General features: G+C 41.9%; 1 protein-coding gene across 4 annotated transcripts in view; it reads left to right on the forward strand.

The window, feature by feature from the left end:
- Positions 1-18,718, forward strand: part of tlcd4a (TLC domain containing 4a) — a 49,283-nt gene that overhangs the window by 25,302 nt on the left and 5,263 nt on the right. For all 4 annotated transcript variants that reach the window (XM_055641469.1, XM_055641468.1, XM_055641466.1 and 1 more), the window contains one exon: positions 9,944-10,017. In XM_055641469.1, coding sequence (XP_055497444.1) covers positions 9,944-10,017 — 74 coding nt within the window. The remainder of the gene's footprint in view (positions 1-9,943; positions 10,018-18,718) is intronic.

An 18,718-nucleotide genomic window follows, 5' to 3' on the forward strand; every position in this document is an offset into this window, starting at 1 on the left:
ATCCAACTCTTACTTTTGCTCTTAATGGCAATGGGTAAAAGCCCTACTTTAAGTGCTGAAAATCCTCGATGAACTGAATACGTTACTTAAAGTAAACTACACACTACTTAGAATGTTTTAATTTATTTGATTTGGGCATGTTCTATTTAGGTAAAATATCTCTACAATATTGTTTATTGATTTTTTAAAAGCAAAATAATGAATGAATTATACCAAAGGAACAGTTAATTTGCCCCATATTATTTTTGAATAAAATGGCACCATCCATTGCCTTCGAGGTGACCTAATAGGAATTACTGATATTTTTGTTTTTACTATGCAATGGAGATTGGCAAATGCTTTCTTGTAATTTCTTGGAGGCATGCTCTCCAAGAAAAGTGCAAGTCTGTGGTGACTGGACTGAAGTCAAACAAGAATTTTGTGTTCACCTGTACTGTCACTAATTTAATCTACTGGCAATTGCTTCTGTTTTCCTCAATTTGTGTGTTTAAATATATAGTCTGTACTTAATGTTGCGTCTTTCCTTTCACAGTGCTGGATGCATGACAGTGGTCCTTTTCTGCCAGCTGATCTATGTATAATCGTTTTAACTTTTATACTTTTTCCTCTAACTTGTCTAACTTGCTTCATTCCTACTTTCCTTCGCAAGCTGAAAATGCAAAATTACAAAATGATGAGGAAATCAATTTACCTAGTGAGCTTCTATAACCGATTGCCTGCATTTAGATGCTGTTGCTGTATACTGAACAATTACATTGTCTAGTAGTAGTATGGACTTACCAGAATGTAATGGTACTAGTATGCAGTGCTATTATTTTGTGTTCTTGCATTCGCAACGCAGTAAGTACATTTCTACTTATTAACTAGCGGTAAATGGTAAGATTACTTTTCCTCTCAAATGCCAAAATGTATGTGTAAACAAATTGTATTCAGTTTATATTAACTAGGATATAAGAAATGGCAGCAATCAAAAAGCAAATGTCTGGAAGTACAAATTACATAAATTGATTTCTTTCTTTTTTAATTATAATTTTTCTTGGAGTCGTTCCTTTACATGCCTAGCTCCTGAGTATGGAAGAATTTATCCTAATATTTGCTGGAACTGCTGTGCAATTAGCTGCATGGGGTGCATCCTACCAGGTTATCTTGCTCACAGATGTATGCTCCTGTCTCAAAAGTTTGCATATAGCAGGTTGTGGAGAACACCACAATGGCTAAACAAATTGCATTACTTTTTTTGAAGGCACCCGTTTGTAAGTATTACGACTGAGATATGTGGAGAAAATGTAGGTTATTGCGATTGAAGTGATAAGCTGTAATGTTGAAACCAGCACATGACAAATTCCTGTTACAAAATGATTGATCCAAAAACAAAGAAATGTGATGCCTTGTTCTAAGTATAACACAATGAATTCTTCACAGATGGAGCCTTGGTTGTCAACTGCTTTGAATTGATTGAGGAAGAATAAACATTGAATCTGTAAATTCTGCTGAAATCCGTTTGAAAGGAAAAAACTAATGAAGAGTAACAGAATAATATCATATTAAGCAAAGTAGTGCAATCATAATTATTGACTTTGATATTACTGAAATTGGGTCATTTCTGTAGTTTGAATAAAGAAGCTAAACATGGTAAAAGTTTGCCAAAACAGCTGCCAATAACAGGAATGCTGATAAAGAAAACTAGACTATTATCTCATCTAAAGTTTCATCTGCAGGATAACTTCATCAATTATTTCTCTCTGCTGTCAGTCTACACCTGCGCATTATGTAAACAACCTCCACCACTAATGGAGTATGTGTTTTGTGACTTGATTTACAGTTATTTTCACAATTTGAGAATTCAAACATGACAGTATATTGAGCCAAAGATAGACACATTATGTTGGAATATCTCAGCAGGACAGGCAGCATCTCTGGAGAGAAGGAATGGGTGATGTTTCCCATTCATCAGTCAGCCATTCCTTCTCTCCTGAGATGCTGCTTGTCCTGCTGAGTTACTCCAGCATTTTTGTGTCTATCTTCAGTTTAAACCAGCTTCTGCAGTTCCTTCCTACACAGAATATTGAGCTAACTTGCTAATGTACTTCAAGCTATTTGCCACCATTGGACTTTGCCTAATTATCTACTAAGTGTTACATTGAGCTTATGGCAAATGGCAGACCTCAAAGCTCTTTGTCATTTTATTAAAATGTCATAAATCTGACAGAAGAATGTAACCCAGCAAGTGGGGAACCTCTAGTTTCATCTTCCCTGATTTGCAGTCTGAAGAAGGATCTCGATCTGAAAGGTCGCCTATTCCTTTTCTACAGCGATGCTGCCTGACCCACTGAGTTATTACAGTATTATGTGTCTAAATGGGGATGAGGAGCGGGTCATGTATCCCCTTGGCATACTACCGACATCTCACTTTCCTTCTTGTTTCCTGCTTGTTTCTCATGGTTCCGCTGCAGACCAAAAATCTTGAATATATTGAATGATTTGGCCTCCACAACTCCCTTGAGTGAAGAAATTCCTCCTCATCGCTGAAGGGCCGTCACGGTAGGGCAGTGGAAGCGTTGCTGCCTTACAGCGAATGCAACGGCGGAGACCCAGGTTCGATCCTGACTATGGGTGCTGTCTGTATGGAGTTTGTATGTTCTCCCCATGATCTGTATGGGTTTTCTCCGAGATCTTCGGTTTCCTCCCACACTCCAAAGATGTACAGGTTTATACAAATTTATTCGTCACATGCACCAACTAAGGTTCAGTGAAATGAATTTGCCATACAGCAATACAATTAGGGGAAAAAGAACACACAATACATAATAGAATTCAACATAAACATCCACCACAGCATCCCTCACTGTGGTGGAATCCAACACAGTTCAGTCAGTCCTCCTTTGTTCATCCGTGGTCGGGGCCATGAACCCTCCATAGTCGCCGCTGCGGACGGCCAGATGTACAGGCCCTCTCGTTGGGATGATCGAAACTCCGACGTCGGGACGATCGAACACACTCTGCAGCTTGGAGTATCCGAATCGGCCACTTTCTTACCGGAGCTCTTCTCCGCCGATCCCCGGCAAGGGATCCCAGGCTCCGGATGGTAAGTCCACGCCATGCCCGCGGCTAGAAGATCCGAAGACCACAGCCCCATGATGCCAAAGTCCCCAGGCCAGCAATTCGACCACTCCTTTCTGGCGATCCCCGGCAAGGGTTCGCCTACTCCACGATGGAAAAGTCCAAGCTGTGCCCGCTGCTGAAGCTCTGGGCCCGACTCCGGGAAAAGCCGCTCCAATCCAAACTGGAAGAAGTCGCTTCTCCGTTGATGAAGTGACTGAAGAACGGTTTTCCCCTCCCCCCCCCCCCCCACCACCCCTCACATAAGACACACCAAGAGACACTAAAACAAACATTTGCGCATACTAAAAAAAAACAAAAAAAGTCAAAATAATGAACACGCTGCTGGCAGGGCAGCGGACTCGCAGCACCCCCAACGTAAATTGTAGGTTAATTGACTTGGTAAATTAAAAATTGTCCCTAGTGGGTGTGGGATAGTGTTAATGTGCGGGTATCACTGGTCCGCGAGGACCCAATGGGCCAAAGGGCCTGTTTCTGTGCTGCATCTCAAAACTAAAACAAACTAAAACTAAGAGGTTGCTCATCTTTTATTTAAGATCAGAAACTAGTACCTTCAACTTATTTTCTTTCATGAGCCATATGATATATTATGCTGCGTTTATTCTTCCATTATTCCACGAGGAGACTGTAGCTCAGATGGTAAAACGGCTACTTACCACCAGCAGTCTAAGTTCAATTCAGAACTCCACTGCTGTTTGTGTGAAGTTTGCACATTCACCCTGTGGTCGCATGCATTTCTTCTGGGTATTCAGGCTTCCTTTTAAATCCCAAAGATATATAGGTTGGTAGATTAATTATTAAGTGTAAATTGCCCTCTCTTCATAAAAAAGGTATGGTCAAGTGCCCTGTCTGCTATGTAACGGGATGGGATTTGTTCTGCAAGAAGGTGAGTCTTATTTCAGTTTTATTCAAACCTCTTCCATCAATTAAAAAAAATTAATTGTAATGCATTGGTACTGCTTCCTGCATTTGTACAGAACTCTAAAAATTACATCCCTTTTGCTAACTACAAAAGACAAGTGTTTAATTGTCATTAAGTACTGATAACAGAACAATAAAATTCTTACTTGCACCTTTCTCGGAGACTTTCACATGATACACGATACTTCCTTTTCTTGACGTCACTATATGGGACCAGTAACATCTTGTAGCTCTCATTCAGTGGCCTCGCGGAAGAGTTTATGGTGGCAAGAACAAGAGAAGCTCTGCAATACAGGGACTCCAGGGACCAGAAGGTGTCATCGGCTGCCATAGAGGGGAAAACAGGGAGGAAATGGAGGGCGGAGAAAGCAGTGAGGTGGCAGAGTCACGCCTAAGGCAAAAGGCATTGGTGGGAGTCATGGCAACTGGCAGAGCGGGTTTGGGATACTTCCCTAAGAGGCCCAGGGCAAGGCCCAGGGCAAGGAGAGACACCATCTAATCCAGGAAGAGGTCCGAGCAGGTGTGGAGGAAGAGCGTGTGAGCAGGACGGTGGGGCTCGGGCAGCAGGGAGCGTGGACAAGGTGGGAGAGCATATCGCAGCGCAGGATTACGTGGTCAAACATCATGCAGGCAGACTTCCAGTGCGTCCGGTTCCTTGTCCAAGCTGTCCACGATGCCCTACCAAGCCCAGCAAACCTCCACGTCTGGGGCAAGAGCGAGACACCTTCCTGCCCACTTTGCTCTGGAAGGATCATTAGAACATCTCCTCAACAGCTGCCCAAAGTCCCTTGGGGAAGGTCGCTATCTGTGACGCCATGACCAGGTGCTCAAGGTGGTTGCTGAGAGCATAGCCACTGCCATCGATAACAGCAAACCACTATGCCCCAAAGAAATCAATCACTTTTGTCAAAGCTGGAGAGAAGCCCTGACCACAACCAAAAACAAGGACGGGCCTCCTCTACACAGCCACTGACCTGCAGCTGCACGTCGATCTGGGCAAACAGCTGAAATTTCCACAGCACATCACAGCAACATCATTCCGGCCAGACATGATCATCACCTCCGAAGTGACAAAACAGCTGATCATTCTGGAGCTGACAGTGCCCTGGGAAGAGTGTATTGAAGAGGCTAACGAGAGCAAACGCGCAAAGTGCCAGGACAGCGGCAGGAAGACATACTATGAGCCCATAGAGGCGGGCTGTAGAGGCTTTGCAGGATGCTCACTCTGCAAAGTCCTCAACCAGTTGGGCATTACGGGGCTGGCAAAGAAGAGGGCCATTCAATCCGCAAATGAAGACGTAGAGAAAGCCTTTGGATTAAGAGGCCTGATCCGTGGGCGGTTGCTGCTGGGATGCAAGTCGGGGCTTGATTAACTCCAGCTGGGTCGCCTGGGCGAGGATGTCTGTCGTTGTGAGACCCGAAACACCCGATGATCCCAGGTCACATCACTGAGGATGCATCCCAGCGCTTCTGGAAGATGTATCTCACACTATTCGTGGGATCCAAACAAAAATCCATTAAGCCAACCAACTCTTTCAGAAACCTCAACTGCATCTCTTCTCACTCCTACTTATAAGAATTTTATTCTACTTGTCATTTTTGTCTGTCGTGTCCCCTCCATGATAAGGCTTTCTGCACCTATGTTGTCTTTCCCTCTACCATTGTTGACAGGAATCTCAATCGCATCTTCTTTATTCCTCACACCTATCCTCCCACCAAAAACAAAGATGTTTTCTGAGTATTTGTTTTCTTGAGGGGATGGTAACAATGAAGTAGACAAATAGTAAAATCAATCTGGAGGGCAGTGAAACTGCGGAAAACCTGTCTGACTAGTTTCATTGTTCTCCGTCCCTAGTTCTCCGATTAGTTTCACTGTCCTCCTGATTCATTTTACTGTTTGTATGCCTCGTTGTCACCTCCCCCATAGCCATCGATGAACCATTGTACATTTCCTTGATCACCGTCTGTGATCTGTCCGTTGCATACCATGCAATCTTTATACCCTTCCATATCTCTAGTTTCCCTCTCCATTAACTCTCAGTCTGACGAAGGGTCTCAACCCGAAATTTCACCCATTCCTTCTCTCCTAACCCGCTGTTACCCCAGCATTTTGTGTCTATCTTCGGTGTAAACCAGCATCTGCAGTTCCTTCTTATACATCTCTTAAATTTTGTCTGGAATACAGTATATTGATTGACTAGATGATGCCAGCTCTTGAAGGACAATCCAAAGATTTCTAAGCCCAGCTGTATAAAGATATTGGAAAAAAGGCTTATAAATTTGCACTTTCTGCCTACCTGAACAAGCTTCTACCTTTTGTTTTGATAGTTCAATGGGGTGAATGTGGTTGCTGTGCTATTTGTTTAGAAGCGTTTTGCATGCCAGTGTATCAGGTAACTGGTGAAAAATTAAACCACCATAATTATAGGCCCAAAGATACAAAGCCAGAATGAAACTTGAAGTGCCATGGTGCGTAGAAGGTTGTAAACGAAAAAAAATCTTAAAGGTGAAATATAGAAATGTCAATAGTTTTTTTTTTTCCAAAGAACATTTGTGCCATTTGTCTGTTTTGGAACGTAGTGAGCTCTTTGTTCCTCAGGTTTGTAGGGTGTGGGGGGCACCTCTACTCTTCTATTAATTGCCCATCCTTTTCAAAAGTTGACATTCATCCTAATTTGAAAATAACATGCCCTGATGTAAAAAATATAAGAAGCAAGGATAGCTCAATTGGTCCTTTCAGTTTGCTCCTTCAGTCAATAAGATCATGGGTTATCTAACCTCTGCCTCGGCTCTTTCCCCATAACCCGTAACTCATTTGTAGTTGAAACATTTATTAATCTTTGTTTCGAATATATTTATTGACTCTGTCCCTTCAGTTCTCTGCAGGAGAGAAAGATTCATGATCCCCACCCCACTCATCTCTGCTTGTTGATTCCAGCATTTTCCCAATGACAGATATTTGGCAAACTGGTGTATGGTTTCCTGCTTGCTGTTCGTTTCCTTTCATGAATAGTGGCATTATATTTGTAGTTTTCCAGTCTTCTGGGATGTCTCCAAAACTGAGAGGATTCAACAACTTGCTGTCAGCCGCGATTTCCTTCAAGTGCCAAGGATGCAGGCCTTTGGCGCCATTAGTTTGCGACGTGATACATTCCCTCCTCCCTCCTGACAGCCTCTTGAATATCTATTATTGGGATATCAGTCTTATACCATGAAGAATGATCCAAAGTAATTAATTAGAATCAATGTCACTTTGCTATTCCCAGTTTTATTTTCTCAGTTCATCCGGTAAGGGCTTAAAATGTTTGTTGGCTACTTCACGTGAAAAGGATTTAATTGTCTTTTTTTTTTCACTTGATAGTTTACTCATTTGATAATCTTATCCAGCTTTTTTAAATTCTCTTGTTGGTTTCAAAGCATTTCTTACTTCCCTGACCCTGCATAACATTGCATGCCCTTTCTTACAATTTAACAGAACAATTAACTTTGTTAGTAGGTAACTGAACCAGAACCAGGGGCCACAGTTTAAGAATAAGAGGTAAGCCATTTAGAACGGAGATGAGGAAAAACTATTTCACACAGAGGGTTATGAATTTGTGGAATTCTCTGCCTCAGAAGGCAGTGGAGGCCAATTCTCTGTATGCTTTTAAGAGAGAGTTGGATAGAGCTCTTGAAGATAGCGGAGTCAGAGGATATGGGGGAAAAGGCAGGAACGGGGTACTGAGTGTGGATGATCAGCCATGCTCACAGTGAATGGCGGTGCTGGCTCAAAGGGCCGAATGGCCTACTGCTGTACCTATTGTCTATCATACATCCTTCTCGTCTCACGTTCCTTTCTTACCTGAAGATACCCCTGCTGAAATTTATGAAATATCCCTTTGTATGTCGGCAACTACTGTCTTGTTCTTTAGTTTATTTTCTTGGTCCATTCTAGAGAAATTTTTAACCTTGTCCCATTGTAGTTGCAGTTATTTAACTCTAGGACAATAGTTTCAGGTGTAAAGTTTCTTATTGTCAACGATTTCATAGGGAAACCTTCACTATAAGATATATGATTAAAATGTGAACATAATGGGAGTTATTAAGACAATATATTTTAATTTGGCTTTTTTGGCAAGCTCATCTCCATGATGATGATGATAGCATGCAAGCTGAAACGTTCTCTGTGGCCATACTATCAGACGCAGGATAACTTCCTCCCCTCTGTTATCTGACTTCTGAATGATTCTCCCGTAATTTAGGCCACAGTCCCGATTTTCCTCTCCACCTCATTGCGGACATTAGACCTTTCTCGGTCGACTGTTACGCTACTGAGAAACTATATTCAGACTGTGCGGTACCTTGCTCTTAGCTCTCCCTTTTGTACTTGTGTTTGGCTTGACTATTTATGGCTAATATAATCTGATTTAATTGGGTAGCGCGCAAACAAAAGCTTTTCACCTTCAGTACACATGACAATAATAAACTTAAAACTGCTCACACCTATAAATTCATACATCCCTTCATGACCTTACTGACCATAACTCCGCATTCATGCCTAATCCATTCAGACCTGCACTGATCTGTTGAGTTCCATGCACTGGTGATTTGTCTGGATACTATTTGAACGTTGTAACATGCCATACCTCCATCACTCCCTTTGGTAGTGTGTTCCAGATTCCAACCACCTTCCAGATTCTAACCACTCTTAAACCGCATGTCCCTTGTCTTGAATCTATCCTCTCTGACTTTCTTCGAAAGAGCTGTATATTCAAAGGTACCAGCTGCATAATATCTTTTTGGTGCTACATATATCTCATGCTACTTTTCCCTTGAAGAATAGAAACCATTTTCGTTCATTGGTTTGGTTGTATATCAGTTCATGGAATTCTGCAATCGGATGAAACATTCTGTCTCTTCAATGCACATGTAGAATAATGCTTAATATTTTTCTTCTAAATACATCATGCATTTTTGTCACTGAGTCTATCGGTTCGCATTAATTATTTAATTTATCTTCTCTTGCTCTGTTTCTACACTATTGTATTATATCTTAATGACATGGATGAAAGCTCATTATCTTCTTGCGCCATGTAAACTAGTTTCCTGTTTACAACATTTTCTGTATGATTCAACAGTTCTTGCGTATGGCATGCACAGTCTAAAGTTGTAGGTCAACTTGTTCTATTTTATATTTTTTTTGCACGTCGGGTTGATTGCATTAGTCGAAACAGGGCGGACCACGTGAAGATTGCAATCTCTCACCCCGGTTTAACAGTTTATAGAGGTCTATGATGAAAAATGGGGTTGGAGGGGAACTGAAGTTCCACTTTCCACTATGAACTGGGAATTAGAAACATAGAAACATAGAAAATAGGTGCAGGAGGAGGCCATTCAGCCCTTCGAGCCATTCATTGAACAAAAGAAGGTCATCGTAAGGGCATGAATCAATGTACAGTGCTCAATTTGGTTGGTGAGGGCAAGCTGATAAGGTAATCCAAAATGCACTTCTATGATAAAACTTTATAAAAGGCTGTGTTTGTCAGTAACACTGTAGACTTGTGACATATTAAACATACCAATGTGTAACTAGATTTATATTTGACTAACTGCATTTTATTTTGTTTTGGTTTACAGTCCATTCAATAATCAAACAATACAATGTGTTTTATTGGTGCTGATTATCTTAACATTAACTCTTATACTAGCAGACTGGGAGTGAAAATTAGACTACCATTAACATTAATTCTGTTTTTTTGTTTCACCAAAGCTTGTTGATTGTTGATTATTTATGGAAACTAAACACCAAAAGCAGTCATTGTTATCAATTTTAGTTTTCCAGCCAGTGATGCTTTAAACAATCAAACTTGTTTAGTGATATGGGATATATGTAAATCTTTTAATTCTTAACTTGCTGTTTTAGGGTGAAGGAATGCTGCCTTATTTTGCTAACTTTCGTCTGATTGCAGAGTTTTCAACTCCATTTGTTAACCAGCGGTAGGTATAATAGACTTTATGAATCAAATGTCACACATAATATGCAATGCTTTGGTATGCCAACAAAAATAAGGTATTTTGGTTGTGAAATCGAAGGGCGTTCTTGAATTGTTCATATTTGACCTTAACGTGCGACTAAATGTCAACGTGTAAATCATCCACCAATTTGAAGCCAGTTCAGAGATGATTCTGTGAATTGCCAATGCACAAAGTTGCTATAAGATTTACTCCCTTCTGCCTTTAACTGAAAATCTTCTTGTATGTTTCAAGAAATTGCTGCATTTTCACACAAACTCTCCACTATCTACACTGTAGAAAGTTGTGGACTACTGAATAAATTATATATTTTGTGTTCCTTCAATACAATATAATCCTCCTGGCTCTGAAAAAGGAACAATTTTAACATTCCTTCAGGCTGTAAGTTCTTGTAAAATTTTTATTATAAATCTTTTTTTTTTGTTTCTCCTGCCTTCCCCCCCCCCCCCCCCCCCCCCCCCCCCCCCCCCCCCCCCCCCCCCTCATTCTGTTGCTGTTATGACTTCAGTTCACCATGTTTCCATTCTGTTATTGATCCTCTTTTGTTTCCTGGTTTAGAAGGTGCAGTGTTGATCCTGTCTGTCCGGAAATTCCTAAATATCCAGTTACCCTAACCTTTATACTTGCAGCAACCTGTGGGATGATAATTGAGCTTGAGGGTGAGAGGGAATGAGTCCATCAATGTGGAAAGTCTAGGCAGGAACCTGTTCCACCTGTTCCTTGAAATACAACTTGCCCACACCGGCCAACATGTCCCAGCTACACCAGTCCTGCCTGCCTGTGTTTGGCCAATATCCCTACAAACCTGTCCTATCCATGTACTTGTCTAACTGTTCCTTAAAAGTTGGGATAGTCTCTGCCTCAACTACCTCCTCTGGCAGCATGTTCCATACACCCGCCACCTTTGTGTGAAAAAAGGTACTCCTCAGATTCCTATTAAATCTTTTTCCCTTCACCTTAAACTTATGCCCTTTGGTGCTTGATTCACCTGGTCTGGGCAAGCGAGTCTGTGCATTTACCCGATGCTGTAATTTTTGCATCCTCTCAGCAGAATCAGGTTGTGTAAGCGTACATTAAAAATACAAAATGCTTGGAACACTCAACAGGTCAGTAAGTATCTCTGTGAAAGGTGAAAAAATTAACACATTTTAGAACTGGGACTAGTTCTGGTGAAGGGTTTCTAAGCTGAAACATTCACTCGGTAGCTTTTTTCCACATAAACTGTGTGACCCGTTAAGTGTTTACAGCAACTGCAGTCCGATTTGTTTTCAACTACTGTGCAAGTTTGTGCATCTGGTTTATGTGTAGACTGGCAAGCTGTCTCTTTAATGACCCTCCAAATGCCTTTGCTGTAGCCTTGCCAAGCACTGTCCCTGCATAGAGTTATACAGTTTAGAACAAGGCCTTTTGGGCATATGTGTCCATGCTGGCCAAGGTACCAACTTAAGACCGTGCATGTATCTCTCTAAACCTTTCCTGTCCAAATGTCTTTTAAATATAATTATGCATGCCTCAACCACTTATTGTGGCAATTCATTCCATACATGCACCGCCATTTTTGGCCCTCAGATATCTTTTAAGTCTTTCCCTTTTCATCTTAAATCTGTGTCTTCTACTTTTACAGCTTCCGACAGAGCCCTCCATAATGTTTGGGACAAAAACCCATAATTTATTTATTTGCCTCTGTACTCCACAATTTGAAATTTGTAATAGAAAATAGTCACATGTGGTTAAAGTAGCAATGTTACAAAATTTTGAGATTTAAAAAATCAAGTCTGTAATTTATCCCATCTGATAAAGCATAAAAAGAAGTTTAATTTGACACCTAATTCACTTTCATATCTTCAGTATTACAAATGGAAAATGTTATGGCCATTTTCATACTCCGAAATTAGCATCTTGTTCCCTATTGCTTTTCCATTGACTTAACACAAAAGCTGTGATCGAGGACAGTCAAAAGCCCATAACTTTCTTAAAAATTAAGAGAACTGAAAGAAATTTTCAGTTATTATAGATTGAAGCATTCTGAAACAAATATGAAACAATCTTACTTGGAATACTTGAAATTAAAGCATATAATTAGTTAGTTACCTAATTGTAGCTAATTACAAAATTCAATTACTAAATCTAAATATCTATCAATTTCTTAAGAATAGATTAACATTTTTAAATAGCCTAAGTGTCCAAATAACATTCACACAAGAATTCACAATAGAACATAATTTTTAAATCTCATTGTCATGGATTTATAGGCCAAATGGAAGGAATTTAATGTTTAATACCTGTAAATTAATGGCCATTTAAATCATCTTGCGAGTGGGTTTTTCTGGAACGCGATCATTTGGAGCGTTGCGGTTTGCGATGAATTTATACCCCCATATCGGCAGAAAAAATACTGCCGGTTCGTATGGGGGGAAAAAAATCACCGTTTCGCAATTTAAAATGTGAATTAAAGGCATATTAAGGAGCACTTTTATACATAAAATAAACGGCTTTCTTTTACCTGTCCCGTACCTGAAATCCGTCCCCGTTGTTGGCGTTGACGGCTTTAGAAGCTGATTATAAAATTACTCCAGCGCTGAACTTGTCAGGTGATTTTAAAAAAAATAAAAAAAAATACACAGAACGCTCGTCGGAACGATTCTTCAGCAAAAGCTTGCACTCCTATCCTATTCTAGGACAAGGTAGGAAAAAACTGCGTTTTAACCCCGCGCTCCCCCAAGGTGCCAAAATCGCGCCCACGGCCAGTGGCAGAATTGCAGCGCCGCTGAAGACCTCCACAGCTGATGACAGAAGAATTATCTCTATAATATAGAAACACCTGTCCGACAGATCAGAAACACTCTTCAGGAGTCAGGTGTGGATTTGTCAATGACCACTGTCCGCAGAAGACTTCATGAACTGAAATAGGGAGGCTATACTGCAAGATGCAAACCAATGGTTAGCTGCAAAAATACGATGGCCAGGTTACAGTTTGCCAAGAAGTACTTAAAAGAGCAATCACAGTTCTGGAAAAAGGTCTTGTGGACCGATGAGACAAAGATTGACAAGAGACACCAGACTGATTCCTGGGATGTCAGGACTTTCATATGAAGAAATACTGGATAGACTCGGCTTGTACTCGCTAGAATTTAGGAGATTGAGGGGGGATCTTATAGAAACTTACAAAATTCTTAAGCGGTTGGACAGGCTAGATGCAGGAAGATTGTTCCCGATGTTGGGGAAGTCCAGGACAAGGGGTCACAGCTTAAGGATAGAGAGGAAATCCTTTAGGACCAAGATGAGAAAAACATTTTTCACACAGAGAGTGGTGAATCTCTGGAACTCTGCCACAGAAGGTAGTTGAGGCCATTTCAGTGGCCCTTGTGGCTAAAGGGATAAGGGTGTACGGAGACAAGGCAGGGACAGGATACTGAGTTGGATGATCAGCCATGATCATATTGAATGGCGGTGCAGGCTCGAAGGGCCGAATGGCCTATCTCCTGCACCTATTTTCTATGTATCTATGTATCTATTAATATATCAGAATGATGGCAAGAGCAAAGTATGGAGGAGAGAAGAAACTGCCCAAGATCCAAAGCATACCATCTCATCTGTGAAACACGGTGGTGGGGGTGTTATAGCCTGGGCATGTATGGCTGCTGAAGGTACTGGCTCACTTATCTTCATTGATGAAACAACTGCTGATGGTAGTAGCATAATGAATTCTGAAGGGTATAGACACATCCTATCTGCTCATTCAAACAAATGGGTCAGAACTCATTGGCTGGCGGGTTAATTCTACAGCAAGCCAATGATTCAAAACGTACTGCTAAAGCAACAAAGGAGTTTTTCAAAGCTAAACAATGGTCAATTCTTGAGTGGCCAAGTTAATCACCCGATCTGAACCCAACTGAGTATGCCTTTTATATTGCTGAAGAGAAAACTAAATTGGACTAGCACCCAAAACAAGCATGCGCTAAAGATGGCTGCAATACAGGCCTGGCATAGCATCACCAGAGAAGACACCCAGCAACTGGTGATGTCCATGAATCGCAGGCTTCAAGCAGTCATTGCATGCAAAGGATATGCAACAAAATACTAAACAACTACATGCCATTGCTGTGTCCCAAACATTATGGTGCCCTGAAATGGGGGGACTATGTATAAATACTGCTGTTATTTCTACATGGTGAAACCAAAATGTATAAAAATGCCCTTTATTAAAATCTGACATTGTGCACTTTAACCACATGTGATTTTTTTTCTATTACAAATCTCAAATTGTGGAGTACAGAGGCAAATAAATAAATGATGGGTCTTTGTCCCAAACATTATGGAGGGCAGTGTATCTTGGAGTGGGGGGGGTGATGAATATCTATTGCCACTTGTGATTCTATAAACCTTTATAAGGTCATCCCTTGGCCTCCTTCACTCCAAGGAAAAGAGTCATGGTTTTTCCCCTCCTAATAACTCAAGCCCTCCAGTGCAGGCAACATTCCTAAGAATCTTTCCAGGTTAATCGCTTCGTGACCAGACTCTGTATCTCTCAGATTCCCCTCCAGTAATCTATCCACCACTGTCATGAGGCTTGCTGCCCTGTGGTTCCCTTTGCTTTTCCTTGCAGCTCTTCTTAAATAAAGACAACGTTAACCACTCTCCAGTCTTCCAGTACTTCACTCGTGGTCAATGAAGACACATAAATCTCTGCTAGGACTCCAGTAATTTCTTCCAAATGATGAAGTGGTCTGCTATACTTTTGAATTTGAGGGAGTTTGAATTTTGTTCTGGTATTTGAGTCGTAGGAAGGAGTGAGGGTCATGCTATGGAAATAATATATCTGAAGCGTGCATGTTTGAAGTCTGGGAACAGTGTTGAGTGAATGTTCAGATACCCCAGGCTTCATTGCATTAAAAAAAAAAAGACTTTTCAAAAGGATTTCTGTTTTATGAGGTAACAAATACAACTGCATGACTTTGGTAAGAAAGTGTAGACAAAAGGGGTTGGTGCATTAGAATGTGCACCAGAAAGATATGGTAGACGATAGATGTTTAGAGGAAATGAATTTTCACGACTACTTCAACTAGCAGCCTCACTTTGTTTTTGAAATTACTTTCAACAGAGAGCATGTAGCACAGGGCATGTGGGGTAGAATTTTGATCAACTATTCATCGGTATTGGTTTAAGAGGAGCTAAATGTACACTCCCCTGAGGGTACTGTAGGAGGGGATTTTGTGCTATACCCTGTATCTTGTTTTACTCGGATAGGCATAGACACAAAATAAAACAGCTCGTAGATCAGTGGCGATTCTTTTAAACAAGTTGGTTTATTGAATGCCTTAACAGTGCACTCTGTAAAAACACTTTGGGTTCTCTCAGAGTGTTTACCTGTACGCACTGTTAAGGTAAACCGACTTGTTCCATCAACTTGCCACTAATCTACAAACTGTTATATTTTGTGTTTGTGCCTATCTGAGTAAAGCCAGGTACGGGTTCAAGAGACATTTATTATCACATGAACTAATTGGTACAGTGAGATTTGAATTGCCATTTTAGCCATACGAATAAAAAGAACACAATACACTAGAATTAAACATGAACATCTCCACACAGCAGAATCAACATTTCCCACTGTGAGGGAAGGCAATAAAGTTCAGTCCAGGGTATAGCTTAAATTAGCACAAATTTCCCTCATACAGTACTGCCAGTGCCTCTAATAATAATAATAATACATTTTATTTAATGGGCGCCTTTCAGACATCTCAAGGACAACTTACATAGTAATCGGAATAAAAACATATAATCGGAATAAAATAAGTAAAAAAGACATCACAGAGACTCAAATTAAAAACAGAATTCAATCCAAAAACAGAAAATCAAAAACACAATGTGAAGAGAGAGCAGCGGCAGCCAAAGCGCGCCAGCGTCCACTCTCTCTTCACGGCAGCCATCTTGGACACAGACTTACAGGATTACAATTAGACAAAAAAATCATCCCCCCACAGTGGATAGCACTGTGGGGGAAGGCACAATGTCCAGTCCCCACCCCATGTTCACCCCAAAGTCAGGCCTATTGAGGCCACCGCAAATGCCTCTACGGAGGCCCGATGTCCCTGGCCGTTCTCACCGGGTGGTCTTGTCCCAGCGTCGGGAGAGTCCTTTCGGCGGCTGGGCCACCTGGAACGGCCGCTTCCTGGTTGGAGCCCGCGGCTGCCGAAGCCGACAAGGCCGCGCCGGTTTGGAGCTCCCAGGCTCCCGATGAAAAAGTCGGCGCCGCTTCTCCGCACTGCCGCCTCTCCGCACGCCGCCTCTCCGCACTCCGCAGACCCGCAGCCCGGAGATGTTGCTCTCGGCGGTCCAGCTCGCCAGAGCTCCAGCGCGGTGACCCGGGCAAGGCATCGCCCGCTCCAGCGCTGTGCCGAGGCCGAGGTGCTGGGCGGGTCTCCGCCAGGAAACAGCGCTCCAAGCCCGCTGGTAGGCCACGAGGACGGGTCGACGGGCAGCCCGGAGAAAAGGCTGCCACATCGACCAGGTAGGGACCTAGAAATAAAGTTACACCTACCCCCCACATTAAAAAGACCATATCCCCTAAAAAACAAAAAACAGGACTCACTAAAAACTATAAAAAAAAACGAATTTAAAACGGACGGCTGCTGGCTAGCAGCCATTCACCAAGATGGCTCCTCCCCCGACTATAATATTGAAATATCTTTTGCTCCAACCTGGATGCCCTTCAGGCCTGCATTGACAAGTTATCTGGCAATATTCACCCCCTGTGAATGCTGTACAGCAACAACCTTCACCTGATCTGAGTTGAGTATAGGAGCAAAGAGTTCTTCTGCAGTTGTACAGGGCCCTAGTAAAACCACACCTGGAGTATTGTGTGAAGCTTTGGTCACCAAATTTGAGGAAGGACTTTCTTGCTATTGAGAGAGTGCAGCGTAGGTTCACGTGGTTAATTCCCGGGATGGCGGAACTGTCATATGTTGATAGAATGGAGCGGCTGGGCTTGTCTACTCTGGAATTTAGAAGGATGACAGGTGATCTTATTGAAACATGTAAGATTATTAAGGGAACGGACACGCTAGAGGCAGGAAACATGTTCCAGATGTTGGGGGAGTCCAGAACTTTTTTACCCAGAGAGTTGTGAATCTGTGGAATTATCTGCCTCAGAAGGCAGTGGAGGCCGATTCTCTGGATGCTTTCAAGAGAGAGTTAGATAGAGCTCTTAAAGATAGCTGAGTCAGGGGATATGGTGAGAAGGCAGGAACGGGGTACTGAATGTGGATGATCAGCCATGTTCACAGTGAATGCCGGCGCTGGCTCCAAAGGCCAAATGTCCAACTCCTGCACCTATTTTCTATTGGCTATCGTCGATTGCAGTTCTCCCATAATTAGCAACCTGTGCCTGGCCAAAGACTAGGGGTTTAATCCCATTAGTTATGGTCACAAAGATTAAGTTATGGCCACAAGGATTAAGCATGCTTTAAGTTAGTTGCCAGGAGTGACTTGCTTCAAATGGGAATGTTTCTTCAAATAAAGGGGCAGGTTATTTTCATTTCGGGGACAAAAACTCTGTGAATAGTTAAGGGCCTGTCCCACTTTCCCGAGCTATTCACGAATTTTCCCGAGTTTTCAAACTCGCAGAATGTTCATAACAAGTCCATAGGAGTACGTGGATATATCGTAGCGAGTCGTTATGCCAGTAGGCACTAGAGGCTATTTTTTCACTCGTGAACATTTTTCTTCATGCTGAAAAAACGTCCCGACTTACCTGATGCCCCGAGTACCTACGGTTGGCATAACGAGCCACTACGCTATAGCCACGGACTCCGACTGACACGTTATGAACATTACGAACTGTGAGTTTGAAAGCTCGGGAGAATTTGTGAATAACTCGGGAAAGTGGGACAGGCCCTTTAAGAAAGAAAGCGGACTAATTACTGTCACAAGCAATTTTATCCATCTGGGCATCAGAACGATTATGGCAAAAATTGTACAGGGACTTGTGCTTCTGTATTCATACCAGCTGTTCTAGTGTAATTCTAACTTTGTATTGATCTGGGAGCTGGGAAGATCATCAAAGACCCCTCACACTCCAACCATGGACTGTTTGCCCTCCTCCCATCAGGGAGGCGGTACAGGAGCCTCAGGTCACGTACTAGTAGGATGAGGAACAGCTTCTACAACAACACAATCACAGTGCTGAACTCTGACGTCCCGACGATAGATTTCTCTGGTCCCTCCGTCCCCATTGTTTAATTATTCTGTATTTCTTGATTATTCTGTATCTTCCCTCTTTCTATTTTTTTTGTTTTCTTTATGTACAACTACTACGGACTGACGCAAAACTGCATTTCGTTGTACTCATACTTGTATTTGTGCGATGACATTAGTTGAATTGAATTGAATTGAATTGAATTATAAAGCATGCTTTGCCTGGAATTATAGGTTCCACACTAATAATCGTTATTGAAAGAACACTCTCAGAAATGATTATTACCCAACATTCTTCATCTTGGTTGGAAAGTTTTAAAGGGAACTGGAAAGGAGAAATTTCTGGTTGCTTTGTTGTAGAATTAATTCTGCGTAACCAGCAATCAATGTACAGATCCACCACTGTTGTTTTTTCTTTTTTTTCCTCTCTTCTGGCAACTGGTGGTCTGCCACCTCCCTTTAATTCCGG

This window comes from Leucoraja erinacea, chromosome 10, assembly GCF_028641065.1.
Source record: "Leucoraja erinacea ecotype New England chromosome 10, Leri_hhj_1, whole genome shotgun sequence".
Taxonomy (NCBI): Eukaryota; Metazoa; Chordata; class Chondrichthyes; order Rajiformes; family Rajidae; genus Leucoraja; species Leucoraja erinaceus.